The sequence below is a fragment of the Podarcis muralis genome, chromosome 5 (genome assembly GCF_964188315.1).
Source record: "Podarcis muralis chromosome 5, rPodMur119.hap1.1, whole genome shotgun sequence".
Classification (NCBI taxonomy): Eukaryota; Metazoa; Chordata; class Lepidosauria; order Squamata; family Lacertidae; genus Podarcis; species Podarcis muralis.
The window spans coordinates 83,216,982-83,239,545 of record NC_135659.1 but is presented as its reverse complement, the minus strand read 5'-3'; the positions used below and the strand labels follow the sequence as shown (position 1 = coordinate 83,239,545).

Below are 22,564 nucleotides of genomic sequence, written 5' to 3'. Positions count from 1 at the left end.
GTTAACGCTTAGCTGGAATGAAATATTCAACGCAGCAATAGAGAAATTAAAATAATAATTTATTTGTCAGACAAATAAATGAGAGGCACAGTGGTATATGGTTACCAAGCTCTGGCCTGGCCTCCTGCCATTATGGCCAGCACTTATATTCCCTTAATCCAGCCCCCTTTGCTCCTCCTTGGCTGCATCTGTCCAATCAGCCTGGTTGGATTTCCTATTGGCTGCCTGCTATATCCAATCACAAAAGATACACCCACATCCTCCTGTCCTTATATGGAGCACAAAGAGCTATATATTGTTACATCTATAAATGACAAATAAGTAGTAATATATCTTACATGTGTCTCAACAAGGAATATTAATTACCAGCTCACCTCTTGCCCTCTTCGCCCTATTGCCTTCTAAAACAAATGGTTAATCTTAAATTTTTATCTTAAACATATGTCAAGGATCTTGAGTTTCACATCAACATTGAAAGATCTCCTTCATTTGAGAGTTTCTAAACAAATGTCTGACAGCCATATATCAGGACTGCTTGGATGGCTGCTTGGATGGCGTCTTCTTGTCTGACAGGGGGCTGGGCTCAATGGCCCCTGTGGTCTATTCCAACTCTAGGACTCTATGAAATAAGAATCTAACATCTAAATTTGTTACTTTCTAAATCCTTTGCATAGTTACATTTAAGCCAATATATTTAAGCTAATATATTTCATACATTATCATAGGTAACCTTTTAAAAGAATAAAGCTTCTCAAAATAGAAAGGAAGGAACTCAGTAAAAAACAGGTTTTAAAAGGAACCCCTTCAGTTTACCCCCCCTTCAGCCATCTGCTCTCCTCTTTAGCTGTTCCCAATATTTATTACCCTTAAACTCTCTCAGTTTAAGAAAGAAAACAGCTTTAAAAAAGACTTCCCAAAAATGCTTTCTTTCTGCCAGCCAGATGCTTCTCCATTTGGTCTTTAACCTTGGAAAGAAGATCTAGCTCATTTTACTGGGAGGCACATTGGTATAATTTTACTATTTACTCATTCCTAATTATATTTATCTCTGCCTTTGTTATCTTCTGTAACATGTAGGATCAGTGTCCGTTCTCAGCCTGTAATTTCAGCTTTTACGACTTTGAGAATTGTTTTCTGCTATCAATCAAGGGGCCCCTTGTCTAGGAAGAAAACACTGTCAGTGTTTTCTTAAGCAGCTAGCCTTCTTGCCTGGCGTGAAACTTTTAAAAATCTAAGCCCTCTTTAATATACAAGCCTTGATCAAACATTAATAAAATGCAGGCTTATGCCTGATGCCTCAATAAATTATAACAAGAAACAGAAAATAAGTTGGTATTTCTTTAGCCAGTACCAGACATAGCCCAAAGTTTTTCCAGCCTCCAGTTTTTTTGCTTTGGGTTTTGTTTGTACTATTGCCTCGTTTGCATCTCAGTGATATTATTTTCTAATTCAGACTTCCTCACCCACCCAATTTCTTAACTGCGATCTTCTGTTGGTTCGATAAGGGGATGTGGAATGTTTTAAAAGAACGAAACAGGAAAACCCCACCGCTCTCCCAATATCCTTGTAAAAACAGTAGCTAAGGGTGTGTGTGCCAGAAAAGGTAAGAGGCCTGGGTCCTTTGGCTTTTCTGCTCTGACTTCCCTGCAGCTCAAGTCCCATCTCTTGTTTTCCGTATAGATTTTGCACATCTCTTTCTGGCTAAACCAGCTTTGGTAGTGACTATATTGCAAAGCCACAGTGCAGAGAAGCCTCTTTTGTTTCCTGGCTGGAGCACTGTAGCGAGCGAGGCGTTTGAGAAGCCAAACTCGGAGCAAGTTTAATTGATTCCAATTCTCCCTTTCTGTGTGCCAAAAGTTTTCCACGGCACTCTTTGCAGCAACTCCTGTCTCACTTGGGGTTTGCCAGTCCTTCCCTGCTGCTAGATCTGCAAATCCAGAAATGTGTGTGCCAGCTCTCCTAAGGCTTGAATTCTTTTCTAACAGGGAAATGTTTCCTCTCCAAACTTAAATGGGGACCTCTTGTGGCAACTTTGGCAATCCCTTTCACAAACACCAGTGAGTAAGGCTGCACATGGAGGGATTGTCTGTTCAGAAGTTGCACAGAGGAGAAAAATTTTCGGGTTCACTTTTTCTTCTTTCTCTTTGGCTGAAGCTCAGAGGCTGGGAGCCTCAATGGCGCCCCTTTGGAGGCTTTATTTGGGGCAGAAACCCTGGCTAGACCTCCCCCCCCCCACAGCCCAGCCACAGCTCTGCCTAAGAAGTGCTGGGAATTCTTTTGCAGCATGGCGTTATGGGGTTCCAGGAAAATACAAATCTGTTAGGCTAACTTCTGTCCTAGGTAATTTGTGTGTGTGAAAAATATATTCCGATGATATACTGGATCTGCGTGGAAATGAAAACTCCAGGGGGATTCCTGCAATGCTGTTTGTAGTGGGAAACTAACACACAAACAACCCTTACTGTTTTCCCTCCAAGAAAGAAACATTTTATTCCGAGAAACTCTTTTAATTGGGGCCATGTTTTATTTTGTGAGCTAATCCTTGGTAGGAAATCTAAAAACATTTTTGCAGTGTTTTGAGTTTGCGCAATATGTCGGTCTTTCAGCAAGTGGATTCTCATGGGGCTTTGTGCAAAAATCCCCCAATAAGTTGACACCCCCCAAAAAACCCCAGCAGACTTGTTTGCTTGCTTGTAGCCACATTTAAAAATAAATAAATACACACTTTCCTTCCGTTTTTAGTGGAGATCGTTACACTATAAAATGACTTATTTACAAACCAGCTGCTGTCCCCCCCCCCCTCTGTGTTTGTGCTTTTTAAATCTTTAAATCTCAAGAGCAGGGAGAGACAGCCTTATGTTCTGTGCAGGGCCATTGGCCGATGGAAAAAGCCCACCGGGGTTGCAACTGGTGGTGGGTGGAGCCAGAGCATCGCTCACTCCATGCCACACCCCCAGGGCCATATCCATAATTCTCTGTCCACTGGTCTTCAACTGTTGAATTGAGACCCATGAGTAGGTCATGGCCTGATTGAAGGTGAGTCGCAACAAGAGCATTATCACCTTGCAAAGATATGTTAAAAGACTAAGAAATGGGTCCCCAAATGCATGTTTGGGTTAGAAGTAGATACTGGATCTGAAAAGGTTGAATTCTGCTGCACCTAGTACAAAGAGCTCTTGCCCTACATGATGGGTGAATTTTAATGTTGTGCACCAGCGGAATCCGGTGCAGCAGCTTTGCTAGCGGAAACTTGTTTTGCACAATTGATTGTGCAACGATGTTACCACAGCAACGCCTTCTCTTGTGCAACAACGTCATTCTGGTACAAAACATTTCACCAGCGTAACATTCGTTTTATTTTTTTATGCCCCCTTTCCATAACTAAAACCATGCTCAAGGCAGCTTACAATGCAAAAAATAAAAATGCAAACATAACAAAAGCAGTCATAAACTATGAGCAGAGCTCATCAAAAACTACTCAGCCCAACTGAACAATTTCCACATGAATTGTAGGAGTTACCACTAAAAAATAAAAAAGCAACAATACTCCCCCAAAACAATACCCAGATGTTGCACCCACCCCAATCCCTGAGCGACAAAGAGACCCCAGGGGTCCCAGCACTTACCCAGCTTTTGTTTTTCATGGAATGAAGACTAGTTGGTGGTTTTATTCACACACACAACCTGAGCACAGCATCATCCCATGTGCTCTACATTTTTGTAGAGCTGCGAAGAAGAAAGCAGACATGGTCCTGTTCCAAAGCAATAGCTGAACCAGAATATAGAAGGGAAATGGGCACAGATCCAGTTCCCTGGCATGTTTCCCCCCCTAGAAAAGTAAGAAAATACAGGCAGCAAAACCTAGATTAGATCCACAGTGGTGAAAGTTCCTAAATTATTTGTATAGTGACACAAGAATGGCTTTGTAGAAAAGGCCCTGTGTTACACACCAGAGTTGGTAGAGCGAGGAAACAATATACATTACAGTCGTACCTCGGAAGTCGAATGCAATCCATTCCAGAAGTCCGTTCGACTTCGAAAATGTTTGGAAACCAAGGCACGGCTTCCAATTGGCTGCAGGAAGCTTCTGCAGCCAATCAGAAGCCACGGAAGCTGCACTGGCCATTCGGGTTCCAAAGAACATTCACAAACCAGAACACTCACTTCTGGGTTTGCAGCATTTGGGAGCCAAAATGTTTGAGTCACAAGATGTGCGTCAACCAAGGTACGACTGTACATTACTTCCTTACTCCCATGATGAGGGGGATTGGCCAAGCTTAGCCTGGGAGGACAGCTTACTCTATGATATTAATTACTTCATGCATTAATTAGACGTAAGCATTTTGGTTATATGAGGCTGGTGGTCCCACATATTGAGGTTTTAACATTGAAAACCATAAAGTGCATCTTTTCTGCATATACGGTAGTCAGGTGAAGGTGACATTTGAAACAAGCCAGTGAAATGGACTTGTAAGTAACTGTGGCGTCTGCTTTGGATAGAATATTCTCTGCCCTTCAGAGATCTTCTCTTGTTTTGCTACAAAGTGAGAAAAAGCAGATGAGTTGCTAATCTTCCTGTGTGGCACTGACTTGCTTTGACAAAGCCCAGCTGTGTGACACTGGCGAACTTAGCCAATTAAACTTCATTAGTCTTAGTGCTGCGTAAGCCTTGCCTCCATGGTGGTATCACAGCAGCACCTTCGGAGTAAAGACGTTATTATCCATGCTCAGGTTGTCTTCAGGCTGAGATAAAGTGGTGCCCCGAAGCGGACAAACTTGGAAGAAAATCTGAATGAAATCCATGGGACTGAACAGCTGAAACGCATCTGGCAGAAAATTATCTCCTAACTGGTCTTCGCTAGGGCATTTCCACCTCCCCAAGATTGATTGTTATCCATCCAGTGCCCTTGCTAGATGGTGTCCACCATTATATTTGAATATCTGTGTTTTGGGATGCTGCTCTGAGCACCGTTTTAGGTGGCAGAGTGATATGTGCATGTAAAAATAAAGATGTATCTGAGGGGCCCTGCAACAAAATGTTGCAGTGTGGAGTTTGCTCCCTTCCTCAGTTTTCTACCACCCTCACCGCACGCTGCATTCTGTGCAAACTAAGAGTACTCCGGACAGCACTGCAGGGCTCTTGTAAGCTACTCAGAACCGTTCTTGTATTCAGTCACTCTCTTCCTGCCCCTTCCAAACTGCAATTTGGGGACAAACACATTCATTTGCTTTGGGATTTGCATTAGTAGTTTTGTGTGTGTGTGTGTGTGTGTGTGTTTTTAAAAAATGCTACACACGAACTTGGCTATAGCATGAATGCTGCTACCTTCTGCATTTTTGCAGGGTGGGGTGGGGGATGTGAACACACTTGTTTCCTGAAAGCTTTATGTTTGAAAACTGCTGCGCTAGATGAAGAATTATTTTGGATGAGTGTTCAGCTTCTGAAGAGTTAAAAGCAAATCAAAGCTTCAGTTCACATGACGGCATCCCAGTGGCAGGGTGTGCATTCATGCTGCTCCTCGTTTATTTTAATTTATTTCAATCATATCTTTTACCCCCATTTTAATGGAAGTGTTTTCAAGGTGGTTTTTAACGGTAGAGTATCTCAAACAGTAAAAAAACAAGGCAAAACAATGCTATAGGCTAGTAATGAAAATAAAATTAAAGCAAGGGACTAAACAGCAATAAATCAATAAAAACAGCCAGTGGATAAAAGCAACATAAATATGCTGTGTTAAAAGGGCTTGAGCAAATAAAACTGTTTTGATTTGGCAGTTAAACACACAGTAGTGGGGGCTCATTGCCCATGATGCTAGCAATGTCATGGGCGCAGTCTAATAGGTGCTCTCAACAGAGCCAGTGTGGTGTAGTGGTTAAGAGCAGTAGACTTGTAATCTGGTGAACCGGGTTCGGGTCTCCCAATTGCAGCAGATATCTTAGCTGGGTGAAAAAATTGTATTGCTCCCTGGCAGTTAAACACACAGTAGTGGGGGCTGATTGCCCATGATGCTAGCAATGTCATGGGCGCAGTCTAATAGGTGCTCTCAACAGAGCCAGTGTGGTGTAGTGGTTAAGAGCAGTAGACTCGTAATCTGGTGAACCGGGTTCAATTCCCTGCTCCTCCACATGCAGCTGCTGGGTGACCTTGGGCTAGTCACACTTCTCTGAAGTCTCTCAGCCCCACTCACCTCACTGAGTGTTTGTTGTGGGGGAGGAAGGGAAAGGAGAATGTTAGCCGCTTTGAGACTCCTTCGGGTAGTGATAAAGCGGGATATCAAATCCAAACTACTACTACTACTCCTCCTCCTCCTCCTCCTCCTCCTCCTCCTCCTCCTCCTCCTCCTCCTCCTCCTCCTCCTCCTCCTCTTCTTCTTCTTCTTCTTCTTCTTCTTCTTCTTCTTCTTCTTCTTCATATTCTGTACTGTACTCCCAATTGCAGCAGATATCTTAGCTGGGTGAAAAAATTGTATCGCTCCCGCCACTGAACATGACATTGTTGTTTTTCTTTTCACTGAGGAAACGAGATATTCCTGCAACAGAACTATCTCCTGCAACAGCACTTAGCAATCAGTCTGTTTAGGGAAGTTTTTAATGTTTTAAGTTCTATTCTGTTTTTAATGTTCTGTTGAAAGCTGCCCAGAGTGGCTGGGGAAACCCAGTCAGATGGGTGGGGTAGAAATAATAAATGTGTTGTTGTTGTTGTTGTTGTTGTTGTTGTTGTTGTTTGTTTGTTTGTTTGTTTGTTGTTATCAAGCATTTTTCCATACAGTGGTGGTGTGCAAACATACTATGGGGGAGAGGAATGACATTTCTTCAGTGGCTATGGCGCATGAAACCTTTGAGTTCCGAGTTCATCCTCTCTCTTTCTCTCGCTCTCCCTCCCGTAGCCCTTTTGACACTGAAAGCCTCGTCTTGTCTCCTGGATCTGCCTCCAAGTTTTCTGTGGGGAGCAGGAAAAACTCCATCTACAGCTGGACCCCACCAAACACCCCCAGCTTCCGAGAGAAATATTACCTTGTAAGTATGAGCGGGATGCAAAGAGCTTCTGCGCTCAAGCGCTTACCCTCCCAGCCACTTTTGCAGTGTGTCGTGACAAGCCTACAGGAAATTGTCCCACTTGCTGAAATGTATCGGGCAAAGGAAAACAAAAGTATGCTCAGTTAGCAGCCTGTGATAAATGAGTGTCAGCTCCACAATATACTAGTCTTTTCTGGCTCTCCTCAGACAGGAGCCGTGCAGTTTAGAACTGTTGTTAATTAATGAAACTGATTAATTAACTAATTAATTAATTAACTGTTGCTAATTAATGAAATGCCTGCCAACCTAGCAGTTCGAAAGCACCCTCGGGTGCAAGTAGATAAATAGGGACCGCTTACTAGCGGGAAGGTAAACAGCGTTTCCGTGTGCGGCTCTGGCTCGCCAGAGCAGCTTTGTCACGCTGGCCACGTGACCCGGAAGTGTCTGCGGACAGCGCTGGCTCCCGGCCTATAGAGTGAGATGAGCGCACAACCCCAGAGTCTGTCAAGACTGGCCCGTACGGGCAGGGGTACCTTTACCTTTAATTAATGAAATGAAGATGTAAAGCACCAAGGGCCTTCAAGGAGCTGAAGAAGTTTCTGGTGAAGCGGAAAGATTGAAAAACAATGGGTGGGATTCAGTGTACATTTACATGGGGGTTACGTTCCGAGGCACCACACCTTTAAGTGAAATGGTGTATGTTGGGAACACCATTGCAAAAGCCTGAAAACACCCTCTAAACCTCTGAAAAACAAAACCCCTTTGAAAAACAAAACCCCGAGGGGGGAAAACAAAAAAATTCACCAAACTCCACCACAACCACTCCCTTCTTGCTCAAATTCCAACTCTCCACAGGCCTTAAACGTCTGTACAAAGGCTTGTGGGATTGCTGGGCGCTGTTTTTGCACTATTTTTGCCATTTTTGTGCTCTTTTAGGGTCGTTTCTGCCCTTTTCTGTGCCACTTCCAGGTTTGCTGCAATGCATACAAGTGCAATTGTGCATGTCTTGAACATGAATAAATGGGGCATTGCCTCTAGTGGTAAGTGGGGCATGTGCGCAGCGGATGAGGGCCACTTGAGCAATGAGATGTTCCCCACCTCACCCGGTCCTCTGCCCATGCTCCCCAATACCCCAGAGCAGATTTAGGGAACGTGGAGGGGGGAGGAGAGGGGGGAGGAAGTCCCATTGCACAAGAGAACCTCATTCCACATGCACGACAAGTTAGTTGAATCCCTCCCTGGATGGGTAGTTTTGCAATTGAGGGGGACACTGTGGGGGGAGAGCTTAGCCTCTAGAGAGGAGAACTGAATTTAACACTGGAAAAATGAGAAACTGAGAGAACATGAAGTTGACAGATTTGCTCAGTGTAGCCATTGTTCAGAGATGATGAGAGTTGAGGTTCATCAATGTCTGAAAGGTTGCAGGTTCCTTTTAGGAGTTGCGCTTACTATGTGCTGTGGAAAGGCACTGATTGCATAATTCCACCTCTCTCTCTGCCTCAGTCTGTTTTGCAGCAAGGGAAAAAACAAGCAGATATCAGGGACGAGGCCCGAGATCCCTGCATCCTGAGCTACTTGGCCGACTGCGATTTCGACATGAGTCTGAGGAGCACCAGCCACAGCCTTACGGAGACGACAGAAGGCAGCTCGTTCAGCTCAGAGGACCCGAAAGGGACAGAAAGCAGGAACGTGACGCCACCTTCGAATCAGAGGGCGCTGCCCATGCCACTGACTATCCTACAAGATGCTTGTGTGGCAGGAGAGCAGCAGGACCTTCTGCTGTGCCAAACTCCCAGCCGCAGGACTCTAGACATCCTACAAGAGACGACCCACGCTGACCCCGCTCTCGCCACACCAACGCGCCCACTGGATCAGGAGAAAGTGAGGAGCAAGTCCACCGTCCGGGACAGGAGTCACCATTTAGTACAGCAAAGGAAGGTCCTCTCTGCTGGTCGAAGAGGATCGAGAGGCAATTCTGATGTCAGAGGTGGTAGAAGGACTAAGTCAATTGAGAAGACGCTTCAGGAAGTGTTGCTTTTGTTGAAATCCCAGCATCCGAGCCCTATCCAACTGGAGGAATTGGAATACCAGCTTTTCTGCATCCGGGGCAAATTAAAGGTAAAGAATTGTCAAGTTTTATCTCTCGGTACTTATCCTTTCCATTCCCAAAGATGGCAAGAACGTTTGCGCAGACATATGGATTATGCCTGAGCCATGCACAGGGGTGAAAATGTTCCTAGAGAAATGCACCCTAAAGCAGGTCTGGGGAATCTGGCTTTCTAGATATTATTGAAAGCCAGTGTGGTGTAGTGGTTAAGAGCGATAGACTCGTAATCTGGGGAACCGGGTTCGCGTCTCCGCTCCTCCACATGCAGCTGCTGGGTGACCTTGGGCCAGTCACACTTCTTTGAAGTCTCTCAGCCCCACTCACCTCACAGAGTGTTTGTTGTGGGGGAGGAAGGGAAAGGAGAATGTTAGCTGCTTTGAGACTCCTTCGGGTAGTGATAAAGCGGGATATCAAATCCAAACTCTTCTCTTCTTATTGGACTATAACTCCCATCATCCCTGACCATTGGCCATGGTGGGTTGGGGCTAATGGGAGTTTGGGAAATCAGGGTGGTGGTGCTAGAATATTCACTGGTGATATCTGTGCTACTGATAGCCCACGGGGATGAAAAGGGTTTCTACTGAAAAGGAAATGCAACTAATTTTGCATTATCCAACAGCCGAAAAAGTACCAACTGAAACACTCCTCTGTGGAGAGCTTGATGGTTGAGACAGTGCTGGAAAGCTTTGACTTCCTCAATGCTGATGGCAGTGCGGATGAACTGTCATCTCTCGGGAGTGTAAGGACCCGCAGTACCAGGTAAATTTCCAACCTTCTTTCCCTATCTGCAGAAATGCTATATATACACAGCCCTGCCTCTGAGAGGTTAGAAGACTGTGAGAAGAAGAGTGATGGCCCAACAGGGCTAGATTAAATAATTATGCTGCCTATAGTATTGAGTCGAGGGAGCCTTCATGCTCTACCAACTGCTCATCTACCAAATGTGCTACTCTGATAGCTTCCCAGAAGCTTCTGGTTGACCACTCTTGACAATCAAGGTGCTAGAGTGGATGGATTGATGAACTGATCTAAACGGCCTTGGCCCAGTATACCTGAAGGAGCATCTCCACCCCCACCGTTCTGCCTGGACACTGATGTCCAGCGCCGAGGGCCTTCTGGTGGTTCCCTCACTGTGAGAAGCAAAGCTACAGGGAACCAGGCAGAGGGCATTGTTGGTAGTGGCACCTGTCCTGTGGAATGCCCTCCCATCAGATGTCAAAGAGATAACAACTATCTGACGTTTAGAAGACATCTGAAGGCAGTTTTTAATGTCTGACATTTTAATGTATTTTTAATCTTTTGTTGGAAGCCGCCCAGAGTGGCTGGGGAAACAAATAATAAATTATTATTATCATTACCCACCAGCTTTCTTCTGATGTTCTGTTCTTATGTTCCTTTCACTGAATTCCTTTGGATCACTGGAATCTGATCCCAGATCATAACCCAGAGGAAGCATTGACCATCTTTCCTCAGTAAGAGAGGGCTTGATTCACCACCCATTCCCCTGCTGCCCTGCTTTATTTTCATTCTATTAATTATTTGCTTCCTTATCCTTGTCCTTAGCACCAGCAGCTACAACAAAGCCACACTTCCATCCCTGAGCTATGATACCAAAAGAGAAAAGAAGGAGTTAACCACAGGCAGTGATGACCTAGATACACTTCTGGAAGTTCACCTGCAGTTCTGCAGAGCTCTTCTGCAGGTGGGGAATTGTGTTTGATTGCTTTCTCTTTTCTTTTTTTAAAAGGGGGGAAATTGGAGTCTTATTACTATGATTAATCTCACGGAATGGGAGACTCAGGACAGCCGGTCTTTGGAGAGAAGATTGTATTGTTTTAATGAGCACAATCAGCAAACATTTGAACCGTTTGTCATGAGTTGGGATTGGCGGGAGAAACTCAAGTTAGTTCTCATGCAAAGGCGAACCTACCTGATTCGCACTCTCTGAATCAATATGCAAACCCAAACACAGCCATCCTTTGAAATTCTCACTTTTCCGAATTTTGCCTTGTAGGTCTCCAAGGCATGTGTTCAGGAATGCATATACTAAGGCAACGTGTGCATGAAAATGTACATATTGGGGAAGATAACATATACAAACGGGGAAATCCACTTTGCAAAAATGTGTATTGTTGCATATGAATTAGGAGAAATTCTCACTTTAAAAAAATGCTTCGTGAGAACTTTTTTAAAAAAATCACAACCTGATGTGGAAATGCAGAGAACTGAACTTAAGGCTGGGAAAAAGAGACTGGGAGAAACCAAAATCGACAGATTGCTGCATCCCTGTGACTCATGTGTAAGAAGAAGCTCTGCTAGATTAGATCAAAGATCCACCTAGGCCAGCATCCTCTTTCCCAAAAAGATGTTTCTTGGGAAGTCCACTAACAAGACAGGGAAGTAATGGCCGTCTTGTGCATACCTTGGAAGTCTGACTTTTTTGTGTAATTGGAACTCTGACTTTCCCTTTTCTCATCTGATGACAACAGGGCCGGACAACCCTAGGTATTTTTCAGGTTGGCTGGCAGCCCTATCCCTGCATCTTTTGAACATATGAAGCAGCCTTTATGCTAGTTCGGACCACTGGTCCATCTAGCCCGGTATTGTCCATTCCAGGGGTAACCAGCATGATGGACCACAACTGCCACCATTCCTGACTACTGACCATGCTGGTTGGGGTGTTGAAAGTTGGAGTCCAACAACTTCTAAAGAGCATCGCCACATCGAAAGGGCTACCTCTGGCCCAGTCTCATTGGCAGCAGCTCTTCAGGATTTCAGGCAAGGGGTCTTTGTCGACATGCAGAGGGCCAGGAGGCCAGCTGGCTAGCTCCAGCTGGGCTGTCTCCTTCCTGGCGTCCTGCTGTGAAGACCCATCACCTCTGCTCCAACATAAATCAGCGACCCGGGCTTCAAAGCCAGGGCACACTATCAGCAGATCAAACTGCACACACAGAATAGGCATGAGGCTTGTGGAAGCATACTACAACTACAGATTTATTAATCATAAATCAGGACAAAGAAACATGTCATCTCTCTCGTCTCCTCAGAGAGAAAATGCAAAAGCAAAAGTTCCCAGCAAGCTGTGCTGGAATGTAAACAGACATGTGACATGCAACAGTTCCACACGTCTGCTCCTTAAGGTGGAATGGAAATCTCAGCAGTCTTTCCCAGCCGCTGCTGCCTGACCCTGTAAAGCGGAGATTTAGGTGGTTGTATGTGGGACCTTCAGAGCTTCTTTCTCTGAGCTATGACCTTCTCCTTGCTTCTGAGAGTGCCACACCGATTCACATAATGAATATCCAAATATTTAAAGAAAGGTTTGCCTGGGTGTTTTCTCATGCCAGGGCAGCTGTTCCCACAGGAAGGTGGTCCAGCTCTTATTTGGCGCTCTGGGAAAAACAAAACAGACACCCACCCTCTTTTAAATCTGCTTTCCTAATACATGCTCATCAGACTATTTGCAACAGATAGTTATGCTTCCAGGGCCTGAGCAGAAATTCTCAGGAAGCCTTTGAAGGCCCTTCCAGATGTTGACTTCCCTGGGGACATGACTACCCAGTGCAGAGCTGAACAAGAAAGCACTGTGATGATTGTGAGGTCCCAGGTAACTCTGGCACAGGCTGACTTCCAAAAAGTCTCTGCTCCTGGCTATATCTCTCAGCAAGTAGGCCCCTTCCAGCTCCATTGATTGCTGGCTGTGCTGTATCTGAGAACAGGGCAGCCAGCTGTTCCTTCTTTCATGCTGATCATCCTTATACAGTAGTAGCAGTCAGGAGTGGGAAGAGCACAATTCACATAGGAGAGAGAGAGAGAGAGAGAATGATTTTTGGAAGAACCCCGAAGCCTTAGACTCCCAAAGGTTCTGTTAATGCTTACTCATGAACAGATCTTCTGGCTAAGAACCATTCTCAGTCAGCAGATGTTCAATGCTCCATTACGATGTCTGTTGAGATACTACAAGGAAATGCCTTCTGGTGAGAACTCATTATTTTCAGCTGTAAATGTGGGGGCAGAGTATCCAAGACAGGGGTAGGGCCAGTGTTACAGTCTTGCTCCCCATCCTCATTCAGTTATGAATCACATGGGTATGGGGGTGGGAAGTTAGAATAAGGCTCCAATAGTAAACCCATTCATTTGTGTCAACAATATTGAGCCAATCTTAGCTCACTAATGAGTGTGCTTATATAGTTTGCATGTTTGCCAAGATGTTTGTTGCCAGTGTTGGGGTTTCTGTGTCAGTTTCTGCTGTGCATAGGCCCTTTTACAGGAATGTTCGCACGAGGACGTATCTTGTTTGCACTGGCCTTTATGACCAGCTTTGGATTGCAACTGAGAATGGAGTGATCTGTCAGTTCCAGTTCCCTCAGTTTCTCATTTTTCCAGTCTTAAGATTCAGTTCTCTCCATTTGCATGGCAGTTTGCAAATTGTTTTCTTCTAATAATCACATTTTTATATGCAGCTTTGAGTTATATACACATTTCTGCAAGCAATTTCCCCAAATTTAATGCATCCTTGTGTGTTATTTTCACCTATGTGTTCAATTTTTATATCCACGCTTTCACCTAATATGTGCATTTTTTGCAAACATTGGTTGGATGTAGAATTGCATTGCAGAAGTCGGATAAGTGCAAATTTAGAAGGATAGCTGTGTTTGTTTTGATTCTCATATTGTTTTGGAAAAATGCAGATTTGTTAGATTCATCTGTAAATGCGAAATGAATGGAAAAGCCTTAATTGCAGCCCAAGAGCTGCGGTATTTGCGCATTTCTCTGTGGTCCATAATATTGGCAGCTGCTTATCGGCATGCACTACAACAACACAGTAATTTCAAAAGGAAGGAAGTGGTTTTATTCCTATCCATGCTCAGCGGAGTGCAATTAACTCACAGCTGTTGGGTTGCATTTGACAATGTGTGTCCCAGCCGCAGAGGTGGGAGGCAGGTGTTCTCCCTGATGGCCCCGGGGAAGTTTTGGATCATGTGCAGATGAACTTGGCTGCTTCGTTGCTTAGTATACTACCCTGAGCAGTAGCCTCTTCACTCCTCCCTTCTTTTGCTTCCAGAAACTTGTCCTGCCAAACTTAGCTCCAATTGTCCAGCAGAGCCTTTTGGAAGAGGTGTCACAACAGAAACATGTTCTGGAGATAATCTCTGCTCTGGCTGCTCCTGTGCCGCGGAACCTGACTTCTGTGGAAGAGAGTAAGTTATGAGATGTCCAAAACTTAAGTTGTGGAACAGACACTCCCAAGAATCCTTTGTTTTTCAGCCCCTGTTTAGCAGGGGGTGGGGATGGAGGACCTGTTATGACCAAGGGCTGCATTTGCTTGTGGCTAACATTCAAGGAGCCAGTGGGATGGTGGAATAACCCCACACAGTTTCTCACACACTTCCCAATTCACATACCCGCATGTGCACAGCTGGACACCAACACCAGCAAATGCATTCCTACGCAATCTGTGCATCTGTTCTTAGACGTATAGCACACACCCATTCTCACTCCCCCCATCTCTCAACCTCCCTGTTGGACTACAGCTCCCATTATTCCAGGCCATTGGCCATGTTGACAAGGCTGATGGGAGTTGGAGTCCAGCAACACCTGGAGAGCCACAGGTTCTCGAATTCCTTCCTTAACCAAGTGCCACTCCTTCAAATAGATCTTCCACTTCTAATGGCCTCACAGCTCTCACTTGCGTGCAAAACAAAAAGTCCGCATTGGACGTATCATGCCCTGCCCCGCATACCTTTGCACGTCATATGTGACTCAAACTCTCAAGACGGCAGATATTGATCTGGGAGCTTGGGATCAAGCTTTTCTTGAGATTAGTAAAATGCTAGTGGAGTGGTTTGGTGACGTATGCATCCATTTACGTATCCCTATCTGTGCATATTTTCCTTTTGGCGTGTATACTGATTAGCACAGGCTCAATTTAGGCTTATTATTTTATATACATATACACATGTTTAAGTTTTATATGCTGTTATTATTTTATACTATTCTAATTGATTGTTGAATGTTACTATTTTGATGTAGGCTGCCTATTTTAAAGTTATGTTTCATTATCACATTTTTGTATTGCATTAGATTGTTATAAGATGTACATTTTTTGTTTCTTCAGCTTGTAAACCGCCTTGAGTATTGTAAGATAGAAAGGCGGTATACAAATTAAAAATGATGATGATACATATACATATACATATACATATACATATACATATACATATACATATACATATACATATACATATATACATATACATATACACACACCGCCCTATACCTGTAGGTCTCAGGGCATTTCACAGGATAAAATCAAAATAACAAAATACATATTCAAAATAAGCAACAACAACCCAATAACAGCCCCCCCCCCATGTAAAAGGGCATTGGAACATTTTTGCCTGGTGCCAAAAGGTGTATAATAACGGCAAACCTCCTTGGGGAGAGCATCCCACAGATGAGGGAGCCAGTGGCGTAGCTTGGGTTGTCAGCACCCGGGGCAAGGCAAGTAATTTGCGCTCCCTAACCCGTGGATTTTAGTAGGGGCAGAGAGCTGCGAGCGCGCCCCCCCCCCCCAGATGTTGCGGCCGGGACGGCCGGCCCCCCCTGCACCCCCCACGCTACGCCGCTGGAGGGAGCCACTGCAGAAAAGGCATACCATCTGGTATTTCACTTTTAGCTTGCAAATGAGTTTCAGGCCCCTTGCTGACATTCATATTATTATTATTATTTTTTTGCAGTCATTCAAAAAGCTAAAAAGCAGAAGCGCTGCCTGAAGATTTGGAGTGAGTGCACTGAGCGGGGGAGCATTTTATTCTGTCCGGCGGAGAGATTTTGGAACCCTTTGAAATACATACTGATGTTCAAAACGAAAGAGAACTATCAAGGACACATAGAAAAAGGTAATACCTGTCTACCCCGGGTGCATGAGATGCACGATTGTATTTGTGCCTTTGCTTGTGATTGCCCAGTGTTGATCACTTTTAAAACTTGGCAGCAGTTTTGGATTTCAGTTAATCCAAAGCGGTGCAATGGTTAAAATATCCACTGACTGATTAAAAGGAAAATGTATTCATTTATAAAAATGTAATCTGTGTAATAATAATTCTTCAGCATTTATAACTTGCCCCGTGGTGTACATTAGCTCAGCAATCCTTAAAATAATCCTGCTCAGTATTACTGTCTCCAGGATTCCTCAATATTGCAGCTTCTGTACTGCAGATAGCGGAACTCTGGCTGTTAGGTGAGTCACCTATAAAAACCTACCTGGCAGAGGGGACATTTGAACCCAGGACTTTCTGATCCATGGCCCTAGTAGTCACTTAGCTGGTAATGCTGCATGATGTAGCTTAGACCCGTCCTGTAAGCAAAGGCTGGCTAACCTGTGGCCCTCCAGATGTCATTGGACTCCAACTCCCATCAGCCCCTGCCAGCAAGGACAATGTCCAGGGATTATGGGGATTGTAGTCTAGCAACACACTGGGGCGAGACAGGTTCCCCTATTCCTGCTGTAGCCAACGGAGCATTAGAGCAGAGGTGGGGAATCTGCAGCCCTTCAGATTTTACTGGACTTCAATTCCCATCAGTCCTAGCCAGCATGACCAGTGGTCAGAGCTCACTAGAATGGTTGCAGCCCAGCACCATCTGAATGGCCTCAGGTGAGCCAGCCCTGAATTAGAGCTTCCACCTCCTCTGGCATCCAAAAAATTCATTTGACTAAAGTGGGTTGAAGAAGGACATTGTTGGTTGCAGGCTGTCCTTCTGCAATTTCATGCCATAGTTTTTCTTCTTCTTGCAGTTGTGTATGTGAATTCACAATTGCATAGAGGAAAAAGGCACCTCGATGCTGATTCCAAGTCCTGACTGACCCAAACCATATATTTTTCGCTCAGATATTTCAAACTAAGAGGGCTGGTGTTTTTCATCTTTTAATTCTTTTTGCTTAGCATTTGCATGCAAGTGACTGAGCTTGGGATTTCTGCCTGAGGCTGAAATCTGGCACCTTCTGACTTATGCATAAAGATGTTTCCCCCCCTATGCTTAGGTGGTGAATACAGTGGTACCTCTGGTTGCAAACAGGATCTGTTCTGGAGGCCCGTTCGCAACGTGAAAAGCCCGCAACCTGAAGCGCTGTATCTGCGCAGGTGCGCGGTGTGATTTGGAGCTTGTGCACATGCGCAAAGCACAATTTAGCGCTACTGCGCATGCACTAGCGGTGAAACCCGGAAGTTACCCTTTCTGGTACTTCCGGGTTGCCGTGGGATGCAACCTGAAAAACATAACATGAAGCAAACATAATATGAGGTATGACTGTAGTTGTGCCCTGTGGGTACTAAGCACCACCACCATCTGCTGCTGAATTACACTGGGACTCCTGTCCTGTGTACAGTTATTCTAGCAGCCATGCTAAGACTGTGCCCTCTAAGTAAAATGGTCTTTGTTATTTGGCTTCCTACCTTTGTGCAGTTACAGATAGGTAGCCGTGTTGGTCTGCCATAGTCAAAAAATTCCTTCCAGTAGCACCTTAAAGACCAACTAAGTTAGTTCTTGGTATGAGCTTTCGTGTGCATGCACACTTCTTCAGATATCTGAAGATATCTGAAGGTATCTGAAGAAGTGTGCATGCACACGAAAGCTCATACCAAGAACTAACTTAGTTGGTCTTTAAGGTGCTACTGGAAGGAATTTTTTTACCTTTGTGCATTGTATGATGCCATGATCACAAGTGGATAAAGGAATATTGGGCCCAGCATTTACTATATTCACAATTTCAACTTTCTTAAAAAACAACAACACAGCATTATTGTTTAGTTCTGAAAGCATTGAGGATAGGCTTGAAAGTGTTTAGGTAATAGTGGTTACACACAAAATATTGATCTAGATGCACCTTTGTTTTGATCTAGCAAGGATCTTCTTTATCTTCCAATGTATAGGAGGAAATTCAAATATCCAAGCCCTGGCCATCTGTAGATAGAACTGCTTGCCTCATGTTTATTTTGTTTAAAACATCCCGTGCCTCATTTTTATGCACCCCCTTTCAGTTTTGCAGGTGTTCCTGGAGCAGATAGTTGGAGGCAGTCTGCTCTTTCCCTCGACGGATCTCCCAGCTGAATCAGTGACATTATTCCAGTTTTACAGCTACCTGGAGAAGCACCACGTGAACAATTTGGAAAAACACCTGGCCAGATTTGCTAAAGAAGGTAAATGAATGGCTGGCGAGGGAAGACCCTATTTGGGATTTGGTCAGGTGTCTTGCAGGTTAGGAGTTACTATATAGGGTGAATCTCCAAGGCCCACCACTGCCTGTTGCATGTTGAAATGATAGCTACTTGAGAGACGGTCCTGTCCCTAGAGCTGTACCCAGCAGGTCACTGTGTTCTGTAGGAGAGTTTCACTTTCAAGCCCCAAGACTATCAGAAGCTGCTCCGGGGCAACTCGGAGCAGGGCTTTTGGTGTGGTGGCCCCTGTTCAGCAGTGTTCATAGGATAAGTGCTGGCTATTTGCACTTCCTGGAAACAACTGAAGATTGTTCTAGTGTGCCACCATTTTGATTTCTCACAACAGTCTCTTCCCCAACCTGGTGTCCTCTGGATATTTTGGACTACAACTCCATTGTTTGGAACTGATAGGAGTTGTAGTCCAAAAACTCAGCTGAGGACGGCTGACCTAGAGCAGGGGTCAGCAAACTTTTTCAGCAGGAGGCCGGTCCACTGTCCCTCTGACCTTGTGGGGGCCGGAGTATATTTTTTTTGAGAGGGGAAATGAATGGATTCCTATGCCCCACAAATAACCCAGAGATGCATTTTAAATAAAAGCACACATTCTACTCATGTAAAAACACCAGGCAGACCCCACAAATAACCCAGAGATGCATTTTAAATAAAAGGACACATTCTACTCATGTAAAAACACCAGGCAGACCCCACAAATAACCCAGAGATGCATTTTAAATAAAAGGACACATTCTACTCATGTAAAAACACGCTGATTCCCGGACCATCTGTGGGCTGGATTTAGAAGGCGATTGGGCCAGCTCCGGCTCCTTGGCCTTAGTTTGCCTACCTAGAGCAGCCTTTCCCAACCTGTGGGTCCCCAGATGTTGTTGAACTACAACTCCCATCACCCCTAGCTAGAAAGGCCAGAGCTCAGGGATGATGGGAGTTGTAGTCCAACAACATCTGGGGACTTACAGGTTGAGAACCGCTGACCTAGAGCAACACAGTGATATGAGTGCTGCTGTTGCTGTCTGCCACTGGTAGGCAATTCTTTCAGGGCCCACCAGGGGGCACTTTACCAAGCGCTCATTCAAATTGGTAGCCTTGCAGGTAACACTTAGTGGCACACGGGTGGTGCTGTGGTCTAAACCACTGAGCCTCTTGGGCTTGCCAATTGGAAGGTCAGCGGTTCGAATCCACGCAAGGGGTGAGCTCCTGTTGCTCTGTCCCAGCTCCTGCCAACCTAGCGATGGGACTTCCTCTCCCTGCATACCCCCCAAATTTGTTGAGAAGGTGTTCCTTCAACTCTTTGGAGAAGATTTGGGGGTGGGGTGGGCAAGGGAGCCTGTGGGGAGAGGAAGTCCCGTTGGTGCAGAAAAGTCCTTGTGTATAAATGCTATGGCGCACTGCATGCAAACTGTTGTAGAATAAGTTACCAGTAGAGGGAAGAGAGAATAAATCGGAAATAGCTTTTCAGAGCCATAATCCACTTATGGTTGGGTTCCTCCTCTGCAGTGATGCTGACTGAGGACCTGCAGCGTCCTGGGAGAATGAAGAAAATAAAGAAACTGAAAGGGAAGCGACTCAGCCGACTGCAACCCCTTCCACAGACCTTACAGCTCCTTGCCGTTCTGCAGCTTGATGAAAACCATCGTGTGGGCAAGGCAGCCACGTCGTGTCTCTCTCGGGCGGCAGCTGATAGGAATTTCAGGGAAAAGGTACCGGCTTTCCACTTCGCTTGGCATTCCGTCATTTGCTGCATCCAGATAACATATGCCTATATGTACAATGGGAAGGGGCCATAGCTGAGTGGTAGGGGCACTGGTTTGCATGCATAAGAAGAGTCCTGCAGGACCAGGCCAAAGGCCCATCTAGTCTACCATCGTGTTCTCACTGGGGTCAACTAGGACTTTTGACTGTTCCATGGCCTTCAAATGTTGTTTTGAGGCAGTGAAATACCAAAAAGTTGTGCAGGGCCAAAACTAGGCTTTCTGTCACCCGGGGGTGGTGGTGGGGAGACCTAGTTTGTCACCCCCCCCACTTGTTTGCGTACATGCATACACACACACACACACGTTCATAAAGGGCATAAAAAGTAGTTTGAAAGAGGCTGGAGAAGAGTCTCTCCAAATAGTAAAATTGTCTGTGTATGTACCTGACTTTCATTCAGCCTGAAGTAGATCTCCTCAGAGAGTAACAGATCAACAAGTTTCCTTAAAAAATTGCTGGCTGCTGAACCATTGCAATTAAAGAATTGGCTTTTTCCTTCCAAATTACAGGAAGGGACAAAAACAAACGTGCTTCGCATGTCAGCATCACATTTCTTTCATTGCAGGTATTTTATTTTCAGTATAAAGAGGATTCGGTTTTGTAGCTGATTGTATGCAGCAGTGCCCTCTTTATGTATTCACATGATGTAAACATAATTACAGGTAGGTAGCTGTGTTGGTCTGCCGTAGTCGAAGCAAAATAAAAAAAATTCATTCCGGTAGCACCTTGGAGACCAACTAAGTTTGTTTTTGGTATAAGCTTTCGTGTGCATGCACACTTCTTCAGATACAGTGCATGCACACGAAAGCTCATACCTGTAACAAACCTAGTTGGTCTCTAAGGTGCTACTGGAAGGATTTTTTTTATGGTGTAAACATGGATGTTGTCCTTTAGAATCCAAACACACACACACACACACACACACACACACACACACACACACACAGAGAGAGAGAGAGAGAGAGAGAGAGAGAGAAAACATATGCAAGCAATACTCCAAAGTATCAACTTGACATTTAAATTGTTTAATCATGATAAAAGCTTCTGCTCCCAAAAAGGGCAGGAGGTGGTGTTCTTATCTCTTTGCCACTTTTAATTGATCTCTGAGACTTTGAGGGAAGAAGAAGACAGCAAGAATTTTCAATTTTGCTTGGAGAGCAACCTTCTCCAGGATTTCTCTTTTGCACACAATTCCCAAAACAAAATAAAAAAAATTCCTTCCAGTAGCACCTTAGAGACCAACTAAGTTTGTTATTGGTATGAGCTTTTGCGTGCATGCACATTAACAAACATAGTTGGTCTCTAAGGTGCTACTGGAAGGATATTTTTTATTTTGTTTTGACTACGGCAGGCTACAGCAGTTACCTACCTGTAACTAAACTCCCAAAACAGACAGGGGGAAAGGGGAAGGAGGATAGTTTCCCAGGTTTTCCTGCTTCCCTTTGCAAATTAGCATCCCTCTGGTGCTCACCAGCTCAGGACAAGAAGGACCTAGTCCTAGCTAGAGGCTTCACCCAGAGCTGAGACCCTGGCGAGCGCCCCCCACCCCATTAACTACGGCCCTGCTCCTCACCACTGTAATTGCTGCTTGCTAGCTAACCTGTTAAGGGTGGCGTTGTGGGTTAAACCAGAGCTTAGGACTTGCTGATCAGAAGGTCGGCGGTTCGAATCCCCACGACGGGGTGAACTCCCGTTGCTCGGTCCCTGTTCCTGCCAACCTAGCAGTTCAAAAGCATGTCAAAGTGCAAGTAGATAAATAGGTACTGCTCCGGTGGAAAGGTAAACGGCGTTTCCGTGCGCTGCTCTGGTTCGCCAGAAGCGGCTTAGTTATGCTGGCCACATGACCCGGAAGCTGTACGCCGGCTCCCTCGGCCAGTAAAGCGAGATGAGCGCCGCAACCCCAGAGTTGGTCATAACTGGACCTAATGGTCAGGGGCCCTTTTACCTTTATCTTTAGCTAGCCTGTTCTCCTCTTCCCATCCTTTCCTGGTATCTCCCAGAAATTCTGTTCACAGGAAGAGAAGGAGTGGAAATGGTGGAGGAAACAGCAGAGTTAGGAGGCTCCAATATCTTATGTTAGGGCACTTTGGAGCAGAGGAGGAGGGAATGTTATCCATGTCATTGAATGCTCCATTGTCTTTTGCAGGCTCTGCTTTTTTACACAGATGCCTTAAGTAACGATGATGCGAAATTGCAGCAAGCCGCATGTCTGGCCCTCAAAAACCTCAGAGTGAGTATTTTTAAATTCTTGCTTAGTGGGGTCGTTAAGAGAGGTGCATGTGCAGAGTCACAGGCAGCCAGGAGAGGGCGCGAGAGTCACCAAAAAACATGATCATTGTACAGTATTGGAAACTGGAACATAGGGAGGACATAAGAAAACACATACATACATGAAAATGAGTGTTGCTAAAGGGTGACCCTGGTTGAAAAACCACCTTGAGATGTATGGATAAAGGGT

General features: G+C 45.0%; 1 protein-coding gene across 3 annotated transcripts in view; it reads left to right on the top strand.

The window, feature by feature from the left end:
• RIPOR3 (RIPOR family member 3) overlaps positions 1 to 22,564 on the top strand; it is a 134,389-nt gene that overhangs the window by 108,317 nt on the left and 3,508 nt on the right. For all 3 annotated transcript variants that reach the window (XM_028735194.2, XM_028735192.2, XM_077929278.1), the window contains exons 12-20: positions 6,888 to 7,017; positions 8,521 to 9,135; positions 9,744 to 9,883; positions 10,688 to 10,826; positions 14,187 to 14,322; positions 15,862 to 16,023; positions 18,163 to 18,321; positions 19,852 to 20,054; positions 22,253 to 22,336. In XM_028735194.2, the coding sequence (XP_028591027.2) occupies positions 6,888 to 7,017; positions 8,521 to 9,135; positions 9,744 to 9,883; positions 10,688 to 10,826; positions 14,187 to 14,322; positions 15,862 to 16,023; positions 18,163 to 18,321; positions 19,852 to 20,054; positions 22,253 to 22,336 (1,768 nt within the window). The remainder of the gene's footprint in view (positions 1 to 6,887; positions 7,018 to 8,520; positions 9,136 to 9,743; positions 9,884 to 10,687; positions 10,827 to 14,186; positions 14,323 to 15,861; positions 16,024 to 18,162; positions 18,322 to 19,851; positions 20,055 to 22,252; positions 22,337 to 22,564) is intronic.